General features: G+C 37.1%; 2 protein-coding genes across 2 annotated transcripts; one reads left to right on the forward strand and one right to left on the reverse strand.

The window, feature by feature from the left end:
* Window positions 1-2917: 2917 nt before the first annotated feature.
* On the forward strand, window positions 2918-7248 carry LOC127075405 (SNF2 domain-containing protein CLASSY 4). Its single transcript, XM_051016876.1, has 3 exons — window positions 2918-4645; window positions 4840-4983; window positions 5216-7248. Exons 1-3 carry the CDS (start codon window positions 3038-3040, stop codon window positions 7157-7159), a joined length of 3696 nt encoding a protein of 1231 aa, XP_050872833.1. The 5' UTR covers window positions 2918-3037; the 3' UTR covers window positions 7160-7248.
* A 10031-nt stretch (window positions 7249-17279) lies between these two features.
* Window positions 17280-17877, reverse strand: LOC127137370 (uncharacterized mitochondrial protein AtMg00820-like). The gene is made up of 2 exons (XM_051063839.1): window positions 17792-17877; window positions 17280-17631 (listed from the first exon to the last, which is right to left on the reverse strand). Exons 1-2 carry the CDS (start codon window positions 17875-17877, stop codon window positions 17280-17282), a joined length of 438 nt encoding a protein of 145 aa, XP_050919796.1.
* Window positions 17878-23238: the final 5361 nt, after the last annotated feature.

Here is a 23238-nt window from a genome sequence, read left to right on the forward strand (position 1 = left end):
ATTTGATCCCACCTAAAACTCATGAAAAATTAATGAGTTATGTTCTTGGGAAGTTGACCCAAAATTAGGGTTTCAGTCAAAATGACCTATAATGTTTTGGAATGGGAGATGACCTTCCAAGCTTCAAATCAAATTTTGATGAACATGAAAGTTGTTCATATTATCCTCAAGAACATTTTTTCTATTGGGATAATCTCCATTTGACAAACACATAAAAAGTTAGGTCTCAGTGCATTTCAAAATAGTTAGATGAATTGACTGATCAACTTCTCAAGTCCACAACTGATATCTTGATGAATTGATGATTGAGGACACTCAAATAAGTTCAAATATGCATGAAATGATGAATTAAAGAACTTCCCTTGATTGTATTTGGCCATGGGTTGGGGTTGTTTCATGAGCAAGGCATTGTGGATGATCAGATGAATTAGGGTTTCCTTGGGACACAAACCTCAAACCCTTTGACTTGTTTTGATCAAAATGATGAATTGAGATACTAGGGAGGCATATTTGATGGATGAGAGCTTTGGGGACCATTGTAATGCTTGCTTTCACCTTCTCTTGGCCATATCTTTGTACAGAGGATCACCTAGAAGCTTTTTGACCTTGTGATTGCTCAAGCTACAAACAAGAAATGTTAGTGACATATTTTTGTGCTTTTGGTTAGTAAATAAAATGAGAAAAGCAATGATACATAATTCAAGCATGCTTGGTGATCTCAAACCACTCACAAGAGGTCCCACCCAAAGGCAAAGGGAACCAAGATGCTTATGATCCTTGAGGCTTTGCAGATGAAATGCTATGATGCCATGAGGGATCTTAGGGTCAAAATTGGGGTCTTACAGCTGTCAAAATATGTTAGCCTGTTGTTTAAGTTAGCATGTCAAATTTGGCCAGTTTGTTGGGCCAATTGTTTAGTATGTTAGTTGAAAGCTAGGGTTTAGCTTTCTTATAAATAACATCTTAATAATCACTTCTCCATCAATCCATGATAATTCTAATCAGAAAGAGAAAATGGCGTGGTTGACATTCGATTGTAAACATTGTTCCTTAATGTGTAATTGAATCAAGAATATAGTTTTTTAACCACTTTGAATTGTCTTTCTTTTTTCTTTTACTCTGTGATTTTCTTGTTAATCAAGAAATCAATCATACTCTGTTTTATGGGCATTGCTTTCACAACAGTTTAAAATATCAATTTTTAGTATGATTAACGTCGTTGTTTTGATTTCATCACTGTAATTCTGATTTGCATGAAACCAACGTCAAAATGATCGGGTAAACATAACTGACATTTTACTCAAATTTAATTCCTGTTTTGGAGTAAGTTTATTTTACCTAATTCAAAATTGGTAATTTTTGTGTATTTTAATATTCTATTTTTAATTTTTATTCATAAACATCCAAAACGAAACGGGGGGAGTATGAAGAGTCAAGAGAGCGAAAATCTGGCATTCGAACTCAAATTAGCATGTGGAAACATGATAAAAATAATATCTTGTTCATTGTGACATTTAAATGTGGTTTGGAAGCAAAACACACAATGTAAGGAAACTTTTCCATATTGATTTTAACGAGACTAATAGTTATATATTATAGAATAAAAAAATATAATACATAATTATTCTAAACAGAAAAGAGAATTAAAGTATAGTTTTATTCGATAAATTTCAATCTTTGTTAAAAATATAAATGCTAGTTTTATATACAATATTTTTGGGTATGATGATGTGATGTAGATGAAATGATGATGTGATGTAGATGAAATGATGATGTGATGTAGATGAACTGTTCTAATTAAAAATTTATTAAAATTGATTAAAATTGATTATGTTTGGAGATGGATGATTTTGTGAAATAAAATTTAAAATGATGTATTTTAATGAGAGTTTGTGGAAGGTATATCATTGTATTTCATGGCATATGCATATCTATCCTATGTGGCGGGTTGCCAATGTGACAAGCTTCATGTGTGGCCGATATTTTCCCATTGGTATCGAAGTATTTTGTATGGAAGTTGTTTGTATTGCAGTTTTATATCCGGATCATTTAGATTTAAGAGCATGCATATTTACACCTAAAAATATTTGTAAAATAATAACTTTTTGTAGATTTGATTTCTCTTAAAATGTTATGTTTTGTTTGATTTGATATGGATGATGGAAGATTGACTTCTAACCAATAATATATTAGATATTAATGAGTTCAAGATGTGAAGATACAAGGATAAAATATTTTCCGGAATTAGGGATTTAATAAAGAGTTTTGATCTTTATAATTTTATTTATAAAAAAATATCATTTTATTATCAAAATTTATATTATCAAAATTTTAGAAAGAATTTGTAATGTCTTAAATAGTTATTTTAATAATTTTTATTAAATTATAATTTTTAGGAATTATTATAAATGATTATTTTATTTAAATACAACAAATGTTCACATGTATTTTTTTTTAGAACGTAGTAAAGGTGCAAAATTTTATGAAGATTGACCCTTAAAAAATTTACAAATATATTTCTGAGTTCGTTTCTTTTGGGCTTTTTAGTTTGTTATTGTATGTAAAAAGAAGTTGTATATTTTTATATCATTCTTATATTTATTTATATTCAAATATTTTTATATCTTTCCTACTTTTATTAATATTCAAATATTTATAAACTTACTTATATAATCTTGATTATTAAATATCATTAAATGTATTAAGATGATATATCTATTAATATCTTATATATATATATATATATATATATATATATATATATATATATATATATATATATATATTTGACCTATGAAAATCTTTTCTTGTTTGGCGCCAATTCTTGTGTGCCGTCTTCACCTAATATCTCTCCCTCTGTCTTGCACACCAACGTGCGATTCTTGTTCTGTCTTGCACACCAACGTGCGATTCTTGTTCTGTCTTGCACACCAACGTGCGATTCTTGTTCCTTTCAATTTAATAACACTTTTTCTCCCCTAACGCACAACGATTTTTCTATATTTTGTTTGTTGATCTTGTTCTTTTGTCTGTAATAATGGCTGGTGGTGTTTCGAGTCGAACTCGTAGCAAGAATGTTCAGTTGTTCAAAAGTCTTTCCCTTGATGGATCATCTTCTTCTAAATTAAAGCGTAGTAGAATGAATTATGAAGATGAAACAGGTTTTGACCCTGCTTCTTGTTCTAAAAAAACTAGGGTAAAAGAAAGGCCTTTTGTCTTGTCTCAAAATATTAAGGTTATTTGCATTGATGATGATGATGAGAAGATGTTTGAGGGTGGCGGTGATGTCAAAAGAAAATTAGGGAGTGATGAAAGTGGAAGAATTGATGGGTTTGATGCTAAAAAAAAAGTAGAGAGTGTTGGAGGAAGTCATGATGACTCTGTTGATAAAGATGAAAACCTTGTTGATGAAAACTGTGATTGGACATCTGAAAACCCGATTACAAATTCAGATGATGAATCTGAATCTGATGAAGATGAAGATGAAAGTGAGACTAGTGATGAAGAATTTCAAGTTAATGAAGTGCTTGAAGTTTCTGATAGTGATAATATCAATTCTTCTTCTTATGACAATGATGATGATGAAGAGGAGGAGGAGGAGGAGAAAGAAGAGAAGAAAAATGTTTGGAGAAAATACTTCAGTGTGGTGGAGGAGCTGGTGAGAGAGGTGAAAGATGAAAAAAGTGGAGTGAAAGGTGGGGAAAGTGGAATTTCGGAGAGCAATAGTATTGAGGAGGTAGAGATTGAGAATAGTTCTTCTTCTGTACACAATCAAGAATCGGAGAGTGCATATTATGGTAGTGTAACAACCTCTAGTGCCTTAGAGAAGAAGGGTTCTTTTGATCCTATGAAAGCTTGTTGTTCTTCAAGCCTGAATGAAGCTTTCTCAGAGACAACAAAATCAAAAAGTGTGGAAAATGTCTCTCTTGTTGATGATGATGATGTTAATGAAAGTGTGAATGTTGATGATTATGATGAAGGAAAAGAGCAATGTGTCCGAGGATTAGGTGTTGAAAGAGTTTCTTTATTTCAAACGAAGCAAGAAAAGCTGGGGGATTCAGATAAGCACACAATCATGGAGAGCAAAGAAAGGGAACATGAAGGTAGAGCTAACATATGTAATGATGAGAAGACGGAGAACAAAGAAAGGGATCATGGAGGTAGAGTTAACATCTGTAATGGTGAGAAAAAGGAACCCATGGAGAACAAAGAAAGGGATCATGGAGGTAGTGTTAACATCTGTAATGGTGAGAAAAAGGAATTCATGGAGAGCAAAGAAAGGGATCATGAAGGTAGAGTTAACATATGTAATGGTGAGAAGAAGGAATCCATGGATAACAATGGTTTGATGAATCAAAGGGATAAAAGCACACTTTTTCTGCCAAAGGAGTTGCGTTTAACTAAACGCCTTGCTGAATTCTACTGGGGCAACAAGACTACAGTGAAGAATGATGATTTCATTGTGATGGAGGTGAAGGGTGATGTGGTTGATCAGCAGCCACCACTGGTTTCTGTTGAGACGCATCCATTGATATGGAGCCTTAAGAAGGTGAAAAAAATCCAAAAGACCAAAGAGGAGGAGGAGGAGCAAGTGTTATGGGATGAAATGAATGCATCACTTAGAGAAGAAGAAGCTGAATCTATGGTAATCCACCTCTTTAACAACATTTTAATATCAATTTGTCAACTATAGGTTTAGTACATAAGCTGATTTTGATTTTAAATTTAAATTGTTTATATGCTTAAACTTTGGTCTAAATGATATCTATAAGAAACTCAATGAAAACTGTAAGGAGAAATCTGTGACAGTGATTAATTTAAGTGTGTTACAATCTGCAGATTGGAAATTTAGGGGAAAATGGAAAAATGGCAAGTCCATATTCTCTCTGTGAACATAATACTTTTCTCGACGAAGAGATTGGTGTATATTGCAAATTGTGTGGTTTTGTTGTCACTGATATCAAACATGTGTCACCACCAGTGGTAAGCATGGTTTTATGTCGATTTATATATAAACTAACTTGCTTAATATTTTCATCTTGATTTTGATTAAAAAAATTTGAACACTTTGATATGCGATTTAGTACAAAGGGTTGTTTAATTGTGGCAATAGCACTCTAGCATAGTGGAGTTTAAACAATAGAGATTGTTTTTTCACTGAGATATGTTGATAAGATGCACTGAGTTTTACATACTTGTATTGCACATGACACAGGTTGATAGATTTCCCAACGAAGGTTCGGGAAAAAGAGCTTCGATTGATAATTCAGTAAATGTCTCACGCTTTGATGGATCTCAGTTCAATGTTTCTGATGGCGGTGACTCAGAGGCTAATCATTTCTCTCATGATAAAGGCACAGTTTGGGACCTAATTCCTGATGTGAAACAAACTTTATATCCTCACCAACAAGAAGGATTTGAGTTCATTTGGAAAAACTTGGCAGGAAACATCAATCTTCCCGAGTTGAAGTACGCCGATCCTCACAGAGAGGGTGGCTGTATTATTTCACATGCTCCCGGAACTGGAAAGACAAGGTTGACCATAGTGTTTCTCATGGCTTATTTGAAACTTTTCCCCGACTGTCATCCTGTTATTGTTGCTCCTGCGAGTTTGTTACTTACTTGGGAAGATGAGTTCAAAAAATGGGACATTGGGGTTCCATTTCACAATTTTAACAATCTTGAATTATCTGATAAAGAGTATGAAGATGCTGTTAATGCAGATAATTGGTATAATTTACCTCATAGTAAAGATGCAACCCGAAAGGCGAAACTGATTTCATGGTTTAAAGAAAAGAGCATTATGGGAATCAGTTACAATTTATACGAGAAGCTAGCCGGAGGAGGAGGAGAATCCGAAGATAAGAAAAAGAAAAAATATGCAAGTGTGGAGAAGAGAAAAGAAAACAGTGATATCGGAAAGGTTCTACGCGAAATTCCTGGTTTGTTGGTGTTAGATGAAGGACACACACCAAGAAATCAAAGAAGTCGTATTTGGAAGGTATTGTCGAAGATTCAAACAAAGAAGCGAATTATACTTTCTGGAACTCCTTTCCAAAACAATTTCTATGAACTTTACAACACTTTGAGCTTAGTGAAGCCTTCTTTTCCTAACACCATACCGCGTGAGCTGAAGAAGTTTTGCCAGAAGCAGGAAACTAAAAAAAGGTCGAAAGAATGGAGCTGGGAACCAATTTATGGCAACACAACAGAAAATCCTTGTGACAATAAGATCATGCAATTGAAGTTTCTAATGGATCCCTTTGTTCATGTTCACAAAGGCGCGATCCTTCAAAAGAAGCTTCCTGGACTAAGAGATTGTGTGGTGGCTTTGAAGCCGGACCCTTTGCAGAAACAAATTCTTGAGAGCATTCGAAGTTGTCAAAACACATTGATCTTCGAGCATAAACTGACAATGGCATCTGTCCATCCATCTCTTTTGCTCGAATGCGGTCTTTTGGAAGAAGAGGAATCTGTTATTGACAAGAAGCGGTTAGAAAAGCTTAGATTGAACCCCTACGAAGGCGTGAAAACAAAGTTTTTGGTGGAGTTTGTGAGACTTTGTGATGCTGTTAATGAGAAAGTTCTTGTGTTCAGCCAATATATCCGTCCTTTAAGCTTAATTAAAGACCAATTAAACATGGCTTTTAATTGGAGCGAGGGGAAGGAAATGCTGTACATGGACGGAAAGGTTGATCTAAAGGACAAACAATCCTTAATCCATAGCTTCAATGATGAAAATTGCCAAGCAAAGATTCTCCTTGCATCGACAAAAGCTTGCTCCGAGGGAATTAGCTTAGTTGGAGCTTCAAGGGTGGTGCTACTTGATGTTGTATGGAATCCGTCTGTAGAACGACAGGCTATAAGCAGAGCATATAGGATTGGACAGAAGAAGGTTGTATACACTTACCATCTGCTCACTCAAGGGACTACTGAATACCTAAAATATTGCAAGCAGGCGGAAAAGGATTGGTTATCTCAACTTGTTTTTTCAACTAAAAATACTGATAACGATGAGTTAAAGAGCTGTGCAGTGGAGTTTGAAGATAGAGTTCTTGATCAAATGAAACACCATGAAAAGCTCAAACACATGTTTGGTGAGTGTGTGCTACAGCCCAAGGAGCGCGATTTTGTTCACAGTTTCGGCCGTTCATTATGATGAATGTAATTTTTTTTTTTATCAATCCACTTATTTTTTTATGTATAGGACAAGAAATAATTTCAGAGGTAAGATTATTCATGCTTCTAGGATTTTTTTTTCTTAACTCTTCTTAGTATACACGATGAATCAATAATTTATTTTGACATAAGGATTATTGAAACAAAAAACATACATGTTCTTATTTCTACCTTTTTTTTATTAGCTTTATTTCTCACTATTTGTTTTATTCAATTCATGCTTCTAATTAACTCCTTATTTGGTTTTACAGTTTCTTTAACATAGTAATATAGTAATATGTATCACTAACAAAATTCTGTTTAGCGAAAATAGGATGCTTATTCTCTTAGGCCATTGTCTAATATATAAATTACAAGCTAATCACAGGTCCTAAAATACAACTGTCTAATTAAGTATATTAACATAAATCCCAAAATATTGAGTCTCTTAATTGCCAAATCACATGTATTAAACATCTCTCTCTCTCTCTCTCTCTCTCTCTCTCTCTCTCTCTCTCTCCCTCCCTCCCTCCCTCCCTCCCTCCCTCCCTCCCTCCCTCCCTCCCCGGAATTGATGTTGTCCCAAAGCTTTGATAAAAATATCTACTAACTGTATATGTGTAGAAACATTCGATGTCTGAATATTATCGTAAAGTAACTCATTTTTTATAAAGTGGCAACCCACTTCGATATGCTTCGTACGCTCGTGAAAAACTGGATTTTTGGCAATGTGCATAGCTGCCTGGTTGTCACAGCTGAGTCGCGTAGGTCCTTTATGCAAAATCCCAAGATCAAAAAGTAAACTTTTAAGCCATTTTAGTTCACAAGTGATTGTAGCCATAGCGCTCCAGCCGAGGAACGTAAGACGGTGTGTTGTTCCTTAGTTTTCCAGGATATGGGGGAATGTCACGAAAACACAAACTAGTCAGTAGTTGAGCATCGAGTTAGGGGGAAGCCTGCCCAATCAGAATCACACCATCCATGCAACTGGAAGTTAGATGTCTTGCTAAGTCGTATACCTTAGTCGGAGTTTCCTTTAAGATATTTGACAATGTGAAGCACTGCATTCCAATGATCCATATGAGGTTGTTGTATGAATTGAGACAAGGTGTGAACACATTAAGATATCTCGGGTCTGGTAAATCACAAGAAGATGAGACGTCCAACTAACCGTCGATAGCGTTCGGGTTGGTCAAGGGGACTCCCGTTGCGAGACCAAGCTGATGATTTTGCTCAAGGGGTGTTGATATAGGTTTGGCACCAAGTAAACATGTTTCTTGAATTATATCCAAGGCATATTTGCGTTGACATAAGAATATCCCGCTTGAGTTCCTTGCAACCTCTGTAACACCCCAATCAAACTAAGCTAATTATTTAATTTAAATTAATATTTTATTTATTAATTTAATTGAATAATTGGAATTTTTGGATTATTATTATTTTATTATTATTTTGGAATAATAATTATTGGAATAATATTATTGGAGTATATAAGTTGGAATAATAAAAAGTCCCAATTTTTGGAAAAAAGATTTCACGTGAAAAGGGAAAAGAGGCAGAAAGGGCAAAAAGCAAAAGAACGAAGGTTGAAGGAAGGGAAAGCTTGGAGCTCAGAGACTGCCGGATTTACTCAGGTAAGGGGGGTTTATCGTCGATTAATGGGTATTTTGGGATAATATGTCATGGGTAGTGATAAGCCGTTAATTTGACCCTAATTGGGATTTGTAAATGTTGAAATGATGTTGGATGAACTGTGCTGAAAGTTGAAATTAAATCGGTATTTGTGTGAGTAATGATTTTCCGATCGTATAGCTTTTTACGGAATCGGAATCGGAGGTCCGGAAGTCCTCCAACGGCGGAATTCTGCATTCTGCCGTGTGTTAGCGCAGGAATTGTTGTTTGGTCTGCGTTAACCGGTTAACCCAGGGTGTTAACCGGTTAACATTGTATTGAAATGTGAAAATATTGAGTTTTGCCTGCGTTAACCGGTTAACCCAGGGCGTTAACCGGTTAACACTGTTGCGTGTTGCCAGAAAGTGAGTTTTGCCTGCGTTAACCGGTTAACCCAGGGCGTTAACCGGTTAACACTGTTGCAGAAGTGAAAAATTGTTGTTTTAATTGTTGTGTACCTAATTGAGGGTTGGCCTATGTTGCCTATGGTGTAATAGGGATAAATTCCCGCTGTTTTGAGCAGTATGTGCAATATTGAAATGTACTAATATTGTGGTTGTTGTTTGGCATAATCTGACATGCTTATGTGATGAAATATTGCTGATGTATAATGATGTATATGATGCGGTGAATGTATATATATTATGCATGATGTTGTGAATGTATGCAGTTGTGAATAGACTATTCGATGGCGTAGAGTGCGAGCATGTGTCTGTTCTTGAGTTGTTGTTGATGTTGTATTGCTAGGTGATTAGCATGCGTAGTTTAGCCTTTGGGGCTGTAGCTGATTCCCATGGTGAGGAATTAGTGAGTTGTGAATTGTTGTTGAGGTTTGCATACTAGATGATTAGTGTGCATAGTCTAGCCTTTGGGGCTGTAGCTAATTCCCATGGTGAGGAATTAGTGAGTGAGGCATTAGATCTCAATGAGTGGGACTAGTGAGCTTAGTAGCCGTATCTGGATTTGATCGGTGAGCTTGAACTATATGTTCGAGAAGAGTCGGTACCGCATTTCATGGAGTCTCATTGCATAATGAATGCATGGCATAGCCTGTGGGGCTGTAGCTAATTCCCATTGTGAGGAATTAGTGAGTAAATCGTTGTGTTGTGTTGTTGGTGTTGAATATGGTTTGAGGATTATACATATGATATATATTATTGTTGAATATGATGTTTGGACGGATATTGCCGTTGCTGAATGCGTAGTCTGGTTAGGGTGAATTGATGTGTTATTTACTTAGCATTACATGTTGTTCTATAATGCTTATTATATTGATTGAGGAACTCACCCTTACAACCTATTTTTCAGGTAACGAGAAATGAGTTGAATAGAAGCTAACGCTTGGAGTCTATAGTAGTGTCCTATGGGTCATGCTCTGGTAGATGTAACATCGGGAGGGAACCTTTTCATTGTATTGTTGGAAATTGTTGAATTAGTTTACATGTATGGTGTTACATGTCTCATGCTGATGTTGAATTCTATTCCGCTGCGTATTATGCAACTGTTTTATTTGATAAATAAATGAGCATGACAGGATGTTTTGATAAATGTTGTGAAATGATTGTGTGACACCCTTCGGGGCATAATTACTCTTATTGATAGGTTATTATTTTAAATTAAATATTTTGGGGTATTTAGAAGGGTGTTACATTAGTGGTATCAGAGCATAGTCGGTCGAGTCGAGTCGTAATTATTCTGTTTCCCCTGTACGGTATAGGTGTTGTGTAACCCTATCAGTACTCATTGTTTTAGTTTGTTGGGTTTTCAGAATAGAGATGGCTGGAAGAGGTAGAGATGATGCTGCAATTGCTGAGGCTCTGGGTAAGCTAGCTGGAGTACTTGGAGGAAATCCGAATGTTGTGGGAATGGGAGCTGCTCGTCAGTTGAGTGAGTTCCAGAAGAACAATCCTCCAATGTTCAAAGGAGCATACGATCCAGATGGTGCTCAGAAGTGGTTGAAGGAGATAGAGAGGATCTTCAGAGTAACTGAGTGTGCTGATAACCAGAAGGTCAGGTTCGGTACACATATGCTGTCAGAGGAAGCTGATGATTGGTGGGTTGCTACCCGCACTGAGTTGGAATCTGCTGGGAATACTGAGATCACTTGGGCTGTGTTCAAGGAAAGGTTCCTGAGAAAGTATTTTCCAGAAGATGTCAGAGGAAAGAAAGAGATAGAGTTTTTGGAATTGAAGCAGGGTAACAGGTCGGTTACTGAGTATGCTGCGAAGTTCACCGAGCTGTCAAAGTACTATACTCCCTATAATGAGGCTGCTGGAGAATTTTCGAAATGTGTGAAGTTTGAGAACGGGTTGCGTCCTGAGATCAAACAAGCTATTGGATATCAGAGGATCAGGGTGTTTTCTGACTTGGTTGACTGTTGCAGAATTTTTGAACAGGATTCCAAGGCTAGAGCAGAGAGCTATCAGCAGAGGGTTGATAGGAAGGGTAAGAATCAGATGGATCGTGGAAAACCGTATGCAGCTGGCAAAGGTTTTCAGAAGCAGAGTGGGATGAAGAGGCCTGGTGGGGGGGACTCTAGTGCTCCTGCTAAGTGTTATAGATGTGGTCGGGCTGGACATCGTGTTCATGAGTGTACCAGTGCTGAGATGAAGTGTTTCAAGTGTGGCAAAGGTGGTCATTTGGCTGCAGAGTGCCGGCTGAAGACTGTAACTTGTTTCAACTGTGGAGAGTTGGGTCATATTAGTCCACAGTGTCCTAAGCCGAAGAAAGAGAATCAGCCAGGAGGCAAGGTCTTTGCTTTATCGGGTTCTGAGACTTCTGCAGATGATCGTTTGATCCGAGGTACGTGTTATATTAATGGCTTTCCTCTTGTAGCTATTATTGACACCGGTGCTACTCATTCCTTTATATCTTTGGATTGTGCTGTGAAACTTAAGTTAAAAATATCTGAGATGCGTGGAAGTATGGTGATTGATACTCCTGCGAAGGGTTCAGTGACCACTACTTCGGTTTGTTTGAGTTGTCCTTTGAGTATTTTTGGTAGAGACTTTGGGATAGACCTTGTGTGTCTTCCACTAGTGCAGATCGATGTTATCCTGGGCATGAACTGGTTGGTGTTTAACCGAGTTTCTATCAATTGTTTTGATAAGACTGTGATATTTCCTGAGGTTGAGGAAGGAAAGAGTTTGTTTCTATCAGCGAGGCAGGTGAATGAGGAAGTAGCAGATGGGGCAGAGTTGTTTATGCTGTTAGCGACTTTGGAAGCTAAAGATAAACTGGTGATTTGTGATCTGGCTGTGGTGTGTGATTTTCCTGATGTGTTTCCGGAAGAGGTGAATGAATTGCCGCCAGAGCGTGAAGTTGAGTTCTCGATTGATTTAGTACCTGGTACTAGACCGATATCGATGGCTCCGTATCGTATGTCTGCTGTTGAGTTAGCTGAATTGAAGAGTCAGTTGGAAGATCTGTTGGATAAGAAATTTATTCGTCCGAGTGTGTCACCGTGGGGTGCACCAGTGTTATTGGTTAAGAAGAAAGAAGGTACTATGAGGTTGTGTGTGGACTACAGGCAACTGAATAAAGTGACGATCAAGAATCGGTATCCTTTGCCGAGGATTGATGATTTAATGGATCAGTTGGTTGGTGCGAGGGTGTTCAGCAAGATAGACTTGAGATCTGGATATCATCAGATACGTGTGAAAACTGAAGATATTCAGAAGACTGCTTTCAGAACGAGGTATGGACATTATGAGTATTCTGTAATGCCTTTTGGTGTGACTAATGCGCCTGGAGTATTTATGGAGTATATGAATAGGATTTTTCATCCGTATCTAGATCAGTTTGTCGTGGTGTTTATTGATGACATTTTGGTGTATTCGAAATCTGAAGAAGAGCATGCTGAACATTTGAGAGTGGTGTTGGAAGTTCTACGAGAAAAGAAGTTATTTGCTAAACTGTCAAAGTGTGAATTTTGGTTAGAAGAGGTTAGTTTTCTTGGTCATGTGATTTCAAGAGGTGGTGTTGCTGTTGATCCTTCTAAGATAGAAGCGGTATCTAAGTGGGAAGCTCCGAAGTCTGTTGCCGAGATTCGAAGTTTCCTTGGTTTGGCTGGTTACTATAGGAAGTTTATTGAGGGATTTTCTAAGTTGGCGTTACCGTTGACGATGTTGACTAGAAAGGGACAAGCGTTTGTTTGGGACTCAAAATGTGAAGAAGGTTTCCAAGAGTTAAAGAGAAGGTTGACTACTGCTCCTATTTTGACGTTACCGAGTTCGTCGGAATCATTTGAGGTTTACTGTGATGCTTCATTGTTGGGTTTGGGTGGTGTGTTGATGCAGAATAAGCAGGTTATAGCTTATGCTTCGAGACAGCTGAGGGTTCATGAGAGGAACTATCCGACACACGATTTAGAGTTGGCAGCTGTGGTGTTTGTTCTGAAGTTGTGGAGGCATTATTTGTACGGATCAAGATTTGAGGTTTTCAGTGATCATAAAAGTTTGAAGTATTTGTTTGATCAGAAAGAGCTAAATATGAGACAGAGGAGATGGTTAGAATTTCTGAAGGATTATGATTTTGGTTTGAATTACCATCCGGGTAAAGCAAATGTAGTGGCTGACGCATTGAGTAGGAAATCATTGCATATGTCTATGTTAATGGTTAAAGAATTGGATTTAATTGAGCAGTTTAGAGATTTGAGTTTGGTGTGTGAAAGTACTCACAATAGTGTTAAATTGGGAATGTTGAAGCTAACGAGTGGTATTCTGGATGAGATCAGAGAGGGTCAGAAATCTGATATGCTTTTGGTTGATAAGTTGACTTTAGTGAATCAAGGTCAAGGTGGTGAATTCAGAGTTGATGAGAATGGTGTTTTGAGATTTGGTAATCGGGTGTGTATTCCGGATGTTACTGAGCTTAAGAAGAGCATTCTTGAGGAAGGACATCGTAGTGGTTTGAGTATTCATCCTGGAGCTACGAAGATGTATCATGATTTGAAAAAGTTATTTTGGTGGCCGGGAATGAAGAAAGAAATTGCGAGTTTTGTTTATTCCTGTTTAACTTGTCAGAAGTCGAAGATTGAGCATCAGAAGCCGTCTGGGCTAATGCAACCGTTGGCTATTCCAGAGTGGAAGTGGGATAGTATCAGTATGGATTTTGTTTCTGGTTTGCCGAGGACAAATAAGAATTTTGAGGCTATTTGGGTGATTGTTGATAGATTGACGAAGTCGGCTCATTTCATTCCGATCAGAATGGATTATCCGTTAGAGAGGCTAGCCGAGTTGTATATTGAGAAGATTGTAAGTTTGCATGGTATTCCGTCGAGTATTGTTTCGGACAGAGATCCTAGATTTACATCAAAGTTCTGGGAAGGTTTGCAGAGGGCTTTGGGAACTAAGCTGAGGTTGAGTTCTGCATATCATCCGCAGACTGATGGTCAGACTGAGAGGACGATTCAGTCATTAGAAGATCTTTTGAGAGCTTGTGTTTTGGAAAAGGGAGGTGCTTGGGATTGTTATTTACCTTTGATTGAGTTTACCTACAACAATAGTTTTCATTCGAGTATTGGTATGGCACCGTTTGAAGCTTTGTATGGTAGGAGATGTCGGACACCTTTATGTTGGTATGAGTCCGGTGAGAGTGCTGTGGTTGGACCGGAGATTGTTCAACAAACTACGGAAAAGATTAAGATGATTCAGGATAAGATGAGAATTGCTCAGAGTCGTCAGAAGAGTTATCATGATAAAAGGAGGAAGTCACTTGAGTTCCAAGAGGGAGATCATGTGTTTCTTCGTGTTACTCAGATAACCGGTGTTGGTCGAGCTTTGAAGTCGAAGAAGTTGACACCTCGATTTATTGGTCCTTATCAGATTTTGGAGAGGATAGGAGAAGTAGCCTATCGTATCGCTTTACCGCCGTCGCTTGCGAATTTGCATGATGTTTTTCATGTGTCTCAGTTGAGGAGATACATTCATGATCCGTCGCATGTTGTCCAAGTAGATGATGTACAGGTGAGAGATAACCTGACTGTTGAAACATCACCTATGAGGATTGAGGATCGAGAGTTGAAGCAGTTGCGGGGTAAAGAGATTGCCTTGGTGAAGGTAGCTTGGGGAGGACCAGCAGGTGGCAATGTGACTTGGGAACTTGAGAGTCAGATGAAGGAGTCTTATCCTGAGTTATTCGATTGAGGTATGTTTTCGAGGACGAAAACTCTTTTAGTGGGGGAGAGTTGTAACACCCCAATCAAACTAAGCTAATTATTTAATTTAAATTAATATTTTATTTATTAATTTAATTGAATAATTGGAATTTTTGGATTATTATTATTTTATTATTATTTTGGAATAATAATTATTGGAATAATATTATAGGAGTATATAAGTTGGAATAATAAAAAGTCCCAATTTTTGGAAAAAAGATTTCACGTGAAAAGGGAAAAGAGGCAGAAAGGGCAAAAAGCAAAAGAACGAAGGTTGAAGGAAGGGAAAGCTTGGAGCTCAGAGACTGCCGGATTTACTCAGGTAAGGGGGGTTTATCGTCGATTAATGGGTATTTTGGGATAATATGTCATGGGTAGTGATAAGCCGTTAATTTGACCCTAATTGGGATTTGTAAATGTTGAAATGATGTTGGATGAACTGTGCTGAAAGTTGAAATTAAATCGGTATTTGTGTGAGTAATGATTTTCCGATCGTATAGCTTTTTACGGAATCGGAATCGGAGGTCCGGAAGTCCTCCAACGGCGGAATTCTGCATTCTGCCGTGTGTTAGCGCAGGAATTGTTGTTTGGTCTGCGTTAACCGGTTAACCCAGGGTGTTAACCGGTTAACATTGTATTGAAATGTGAAAATATTGAGTTTTGCCTGCGTTAACCGGTTAACCCAGGGCGTTAACCGGTTAACACTGTTGCGTGTTGCCAGAAAGTGAGTTTTGCCTGCGTTAACCAGTTAACCCAGGGCGTTAACCGGTTAACACTGTTGCAGAAGTGAAAAATTGTTGTTTTAATTGTTGTGTACCTAATTGAGGGTTGGCCTATGTTGCCTATGGTGTAATAGGGATAAATTCCCGCTGTTTTGAGCAGTATGTGCAATATTGAAATGTACTAATATTGTGGTTGTTGTTTGGCATAATCTGACATGCTTATGTGATGAAATATTGCTGATGTATAATGATGTATATGATGCGGTGAATGTATATATATTATGCATGATGTTGTGAATGTATGCAGTTGTGAATAGACTATTCGATGGCGTAGAGTGCGAGCATGTGTCTGTTCTTGAGTTGTTGTTGATGTTGTATTGCTAGGTGATTAGCATGCGTAGTTTAGCCTTTGGGGCTGTAGCTGATTCCCATGGTGAGGAATTAGTGAGTTGTGAATTGTTGTTGAGGTTTGCATACTAGATGATTAGTGTGCATAGTCTAGCCTTTGGGCTGTAGCTAATTCCCATGGTGAGGAATTAGTGAGTGAGGCATTAGATCTCAATGAGTGGGACTAGTGAGCTTAGTAGCCGTATCTGGATTTGATCGGTGAGCTTGAACTATATGTTCGAGAAGAGTCGGTACCGCATTTCATGGAGTCTCATTGCATAATGAATGCATGGCATAGCCTGTGGGGCTGTAGCTAATTCCCATTGTGAGGAATTAGTGAGTAAATCGTTGTGTTGTGTTGTTGGTGTTGAATATGGTTTGAGGATTATACATATGATATATATTATTGTTGAATATGATGTTTGGACGGATATTGCCGTTGCTGAATGCGTAGTCTGGTTAGGGTGAATTGATGTGTTATTTACTTAGCATTACATGTTGTTCTATAATGCTTATTATATTGATTGAGGAACTCACCCTTACAACCTATTTTTCAGGTAACGAGAAATGAGTTGAATAGAAGCTAACGCTTGGAGTCTATAGTAGTGTCCTATGGGTCATGCTCTGGTAGATGTAACATCGGGAGGGAACCTTTTCATTGTATTGTTGGAAATTGTTGAATTAGTTTACATGTATGGTGTTACATGTCTCATGCTGATGTTGAATTCTATTCCGCTGCGTATTATGCAACTGTTTTATTTGATAAATAAATGAGCATGACAGGATGTTTTGATAAATGTTGTGAAATGATTGTGTGACACCCTTCGGGGCATAATTACTCTGATTGATAGGTTATTATTTTAAATTAAATATTTTGGGGTATTTAGAAGGGTGTTACAACCTCCACGCCAAGAAAGTATTTTAAACTCCCTAAACCAAGAGTTGTACTCCATGAGTCATCAAGTTGAAGAGAGAGAGTAATCAGAACATGATTGCTAGAATCCAAATTTCAACAAAGCAGCGGATAGTTTAGCAAACCAACATGGAGGGGCTTGCTTCAACCCATATAGAGATGTGCACAACTTGCAAACTAATCCCGGTGAGGACATGTGAAAGCTTGGAGGTAATTTCATGTATAGATCTTCCTGATGATCGCCATGGAGGAACACATTGTGAACACCCATTTAATGAATTTCCCACTGCTTCGCGGCTGCCACAGCAAGAACAAGACGAACATTGACCATTTTGACAACAGGAGCGAATGTCTCACTATAGTAGATTCCTTCTACTTGATGATTCTCAAGAATGACCGGTCTTACCTTGTATCTTTCAATGGTGTCGTCTGAGTTATATTTAATTTTGTACACCCACTTGCAACCGAGAGGTTTCTTCCCAACCGGCAAAGGTTGTAAAATCCAGGTGCAATTTTCTTCCCAAGCTTGAAGCTCTTGCTGCATAGAGAATCTCCATTTACTGTCTTGTACGACTTCAGAAAAATGAACGGGCTCGTGTTCAACTGTAACAGCAACTATGAACCTGCAATGTTTTTGAGAAAAAATTGCATAATTTATGTAATGAGTTAGCCGCTAAGGTGCACCTGAAATATGCTACGAAGAGGGTGAAATGGGAGATGCGCTTAATCTCTGCGTAGTATGAGTCACACGAGCACACAGTCTAACTGAAAGCATCTTGATACAGTGACCTCTTCCCAAATCTTCCACAATCTCTGTTAATTGATTCCAAAACTATAAGGTTAAGATGAGAATTGGTAGATTCATCCATTGGAACCCGATATTGGGCCAGTTTGTTTTATCTTTAAAAAATGGATTTTTTCTTTGTATTTTTTAAAATGGATTTGATAAAATTATTTTTCAAAATATTACAAGTTTTTCTAAATTTATTGTTTATAAAGTAAATGATTGAATTGTTCATTGTATAACATAAATATACATTATTGAAGATCAAAACATAGTCAAAATCACAATTTAAAAAAAATGTATCTCAAAAATGATTTTTAGAAAAAGCTATTTGAAATAGCTTCAAAATTAAGTGATTTTTTGAAATTTTGATAATCAAAAAAAGTTTCGATAAAATGATAAAATACCTAAAATAACATTTTAAGAATAACTATTCAAACAAAAAATTTTTTTGAAGCTTTTATGAAAATTTTCTTTGTAAATTTTTTTTACACTAAAATATATAACACTATAAAAATCATTATTCTTTTGAAGCCTTTTTGTTATGACTTATACCAATCTACCTACTTGATTCGCTTGACCTAACTTGACTGTTCGCCTCACCATCATCATAAAAAAAATGGTTCATCATAAAAAAAATAATGGTTCCTCCACGGATGCATTATTCTCCTTTTCGTTTGTATTAGCATAAGTAAATTCAGACTCAGAGAATTTAACATCAGGTGATACAAAATAACATTGAGTGTCTAAATCAAACAATTTCTACATCTTTTTACCACAAGGATATCCAACAAAAATACATTTTCTGGTTCGACTAGCAAATTTATCACTTATTTTTCCTAAGTTGTGAGCATAACATAAGCAACCGAAAACCTTAAAATGATCATACGAGGGGCCCTGTCCATACAACATTTCACATGGTGTTTTTCCTTGCAACACTGGTCTAGGTGTGCAGTTAATTAAGTACCCAGTAGTTAAGACACACTCTCCCCAAAAAGAGATAGGGAGGTTACCTTGAATTCGTAGGGCGCGAACAATATTAAGGATATGTCAGTTTTTCCTTTCTACCCGTCTATTCTATTGTGGTGTTCCTGAACAAGAGGTTTGGAAGACGATTCCATGCTCACGAAAATAATTTTTCAAACATATGAGTTCAGTTCCATTATCACAACACATCATTTTAACCGCTTATCAAATTGTCTTTCAACCAAAGAAAAAAATTATTTCAATGCCAGTGACACTTTCCTTTTATCGATCAATAGATAAATCCATATGGCACGAGAAAAATCATCCATATTGTCAAAAATTATGATGCGCCACAAGAAGAGGGAGTTCAATAAGGCCCCTATAAATCACAGTGTATCAAATCAAAACTACTAACAGTATTATAAGTGTTTAATGGAAAAACATCTCTAGTTCGCTTAGCTCGAAAACATACATCACAAGCTTTATTTTCCAACTCACTTGTCTTATTCACTCGATTAGAAGCTAAATGAGTGATCTTTAAAGAAGGATGTCCCATGTGTTGATGCCACAAATTAAGATGACATATTCCACTAGTCTTATGTGTCTTTTCATGTCGAATACCTTTGAAGAAATACAACCCATCTATTTGCTCACATGCTCCGATCAACATCTTTGAAGTGTGGTCCTGAATTACACATAAGGTATCAGTGAAATGAACAACACATTTTATCTCAACAGTCAGCTGAGGAATAGATATCAAATTACAGCTAAATTTTGACACATAAACCACATTGTTGTTGAATTGTAATTCTTTATGTCGAAGCAGGTTGCTCGACAGAAGCAAGGAAGTGTCGAACCACCTAATGTGTTGAGTTGTGTTAGTGTGTCGAAGTGTCGAAGCATATTGCTTCATACAGGATTTCGACTTAGGCCTATTTTAGTAGTGTTAACTATTTTGGATTTTTATAATTTTGGGCTTTAGCTTGAGGTCCAAGTTAACCTAAATCTATAAATAGGGAGTAACCCTTATTCTTGTAATGAAGTGAATACAATATTCATAACCTTGTAATTCACATTATTTTACAGTTGCAAAGTGAATAAGAAGTTTTCCACAGTTTGTGGGCAGAGAGAAACTCTGCAGTATTTTTAATTCTTCTTCTCCTTCATCGTTCTTTACACTCTTTCTTTCTCCATTATTCTTTTCTTTTCATTGCTATTTTATGGGTAATAACAATCTTGTTCATCAAGATTGATTGAAATTCTCCATAGGTTTTGGGGGATTTCCAACATTTGGCATCAAGAGCTCTGGTTTAATCGATTTGTGGGAAGAAAATCACCATGGCAACGAATCATCCAAACGAGCATTTTCCAGCAAATCTTCCGATTCTCAAGAACAACAATTATGAGAATTGGTGCAAGCAGATAAAGGTTGTGTTCTGTTATCAAGATCTTTGGGATCTTGTGAAGGAAGGAGTAGCAACACTTGCAGAAGCCGCGACAGATCAAGAAAATGTTGCACATAAAGAATTGAAGAAGAAAGATTATAAAGCTCTCTTTATAATTCATCAATGTGTTGATACAGATAACTTCGAAAAGGTTAGTGATGCAGAGTCAGCGAAAGAAGCATGGGAAATTCTGGAGAAATTGTTTGGGGGCGCGGAGAAGGTGAAAGAGGTGAGGTTACAAAATCATAAAATGACGTATGAATTGTTTCAGATGGTAGACAATGAAAGCATAACTGATTTCTTCACCAAGGTTATGAAACTGGTGAATCAAATCAAGGTATGTGGAGAAGTGTTGACATTAAGATCTGTTGTTGGAAAGATCTTGAGGTCGTTGGCTCCAAAGTTCGACCGTGTGGTAGTAGCCATAGAAGAGTCGAAAGATTTGTCAAAATTGACAAAGGAAGAGCTTCAAGGGACACTTGAATCTCATGAACAAAGAATGGTTGAAAGAGCTGCAGGAAAGTCGAAAAGTGATATGGCTTTGCAGGCTCAATCAGCAAAAGAAAGAAAAGGCAAAGGAAACTGGAATGACAACAAAGGCATAGGAGGTTACAATAATTCGACTGGTCGAAATCAGCAAGAAGGAAACTTGAGAAAATCCTGGAACCAATGCATCCAAAGAGGTGGTGTTGTAGGTAGAGGAAGAGATGGTGGTCAAAATCCAGACAAGAGTCACATTCAGTGTTACAATTATCAAAGGTATGGTCACTATTCTAGTGATTGTCCATAAAAGCAGAAGAATCAAGAAAGTTATGCAAAGCTGGCGAAACATGAAGAAGAATAGACGTTGCTGATGGTTACAACAAGAGATGAAGAGAGATTCAAGGAACAGTGGTACTTGGATTCAGTATGCTCATCACACATGTATGGAAGGAAATATTGGTTTGTCAACATAAAGCCCTCAATGAAGAACATGGTTAAATTTGCAAATGACAACACTCTAGCAACTGAAGGTGTTGGTAATGTTCTGATTATGAGGAAAGATGGCAAGAGGTTAATAATTTCAAATGTGTTGTACATACCAGGCATGAAGAGAAATATGCTCAGATTATGGCAATTAGTCGAAAAGAACTACAAGGTGTCGATCGAAGATAAGATGATAAGAGTTCTCGAATCAAATGGAAGGTTGATCTTGAAGGCTCCAATGTCTCAAAATAAAACTGTAGATGTTTAATTGGCTGCATTGTATGGTAAAACACTAGCTGGATTCTAATGTCTTAACTGATGTCATGACATGCTGTGGAGGTGTTTCTTTGAATGCATTGTATGTTAGAATATCTAGATGTACTCTGATGTCTTGGCTAATGTCATGACATACTTGAGTAGTATACTGCAGGTTTAGCTAATACAGGATTTATTGAATGTCAAACTGGATGTTATGACATTCATCCCTGTCAGCAGATACTGAGGAATAGAACAGTTGGTGTTCTGTTAGAACTCAGTATTTATTTTCAGTCTGGTTATCAAGGAAATACCAGACCTGGCATAAGGCTTACTGTCTGAATGTCAAACTGGATGTTATGACATTCATCATTGACATCATATACTGAACAATAGGCAGAGTGGTTTTCTGCTACACTTCAGTATGTATCTCAGTCTGTCTTCAGGAGGATAACAGACCTGACATAAGGCTAATTGTGTAAATGTCAAATTGGATGTCTTGACATTTATTAATGTACGCTGATACTGAAGTATGGACAGATTGGTTCTGTACAGTACAACAATTTTGTACAGTCTGTTTTCAGGAAAAACAGACTTAGCATATGGTCCTTGATTTGGATGTCAAACTGAATGTTGTGACATTCATTCCTGACAGCGTATGCTATATTGTAGGTTGTTTAGTTTTTCTGTTTCAGCATTTTTCTCAGGCTATTCTTCAGGGATTCAACAGCCAAGAGAAAATCCAGGAAACCAACAACCAAGCTACAATTAATGAACCTAACAAATAGCCTATTTGTTAGTAACCTAGATGTGGAATTTAGGGGAACTCGCGTGACCTTAAATTCAGGAGAATACAAGTACAAGGCCCAAGTGCTGCAATATAAAAGGATGGCAATCCTTCTTTCAGAACTGGGGTTTTTGGCGTGAAGTTTTTATTTGTTCAATATACTTTCCTGCTGTATTTTTGTGTGTCTTGTATTAGACGTATCTTGTAAGCCAAGCTATTATCACATAGATGATTGCATTGGTATAGGGTGTTCATTGAGTTGTAAGTGTTGTATCACTCTAAGCTTTTAAGCGTGAGTGCTGTGTATCTTGATTAAAGCTGTTAAGCACAATCAAGAGTTTTTTGAAGTGTGACTTCACAAGTGTCTTTAATAGTAATTAAAGGTTGTAATCACTGAGGTGATTGAGGGGGAGTGAGTAGGAACTCTGATCTTAGTGTAAGATTGAAATTGCATTGGGTAGGTATTAAGTGATAGGGTTAAACAGTTGGTTTAAGGTCTGAATTAATACTACTAATAGTGGATTTCCTCCCTGGCTTGGTAGCCCCCAGACGTAGGTCATGTTGGACTGAACTGGGTAAACAATTACTTGTGTTATTTACTGCACTTACTTTTAAGTTCTGCATAATTCTTGTCTGCGCAGAATCGGATGTCATAACAACCCGTGTGACATCGAAAGTTTGATAACTAGAATTTCAAAAACCTTCAAGGTTGAGCTTAATGTGATGGAGCATAAGTGCCTTGCAACAGCAGCCAACAGAGATGAATGGATATGGCATTATAGACTTGGTCATCTCAATTTCAAAGACATCAGAGATTTGAAGAGAAGAAATATGGTTTCAGGATTACCAGAAATCGACATTCCAAACAAAGTGTGTGAAGAATGCATGCAGGCGAAGAAGCATAAGAACAACTTCAGTAAGGATGTAGGAAGCAGGTCGAAGGCAATTCTTGAAGTCATATACTCTGATGTATGTGTTCCTCTCCAGGTGGATTCGATTGGAGGTAACAAATACTTTATTACATTCA

The sequence above is a fragment of the Lathyrus oleraceus genome, chromosome 4 (assembly GCF_024323335.1).
Source record: "Lathyrus oleraceus cultivar Zhongwan6 chromosome 4, CAAS_Psat_ZW6_1.0, whole genome shotgun sequence".
Classification (NCBI taxonomy): domain Eukaryota; kingdom Viridiplantae; phylum Streptophyta; class Magnoliopsida; order Fabales; family Fabaceae; genus Lathyrus; species Lathyrus oleraceus.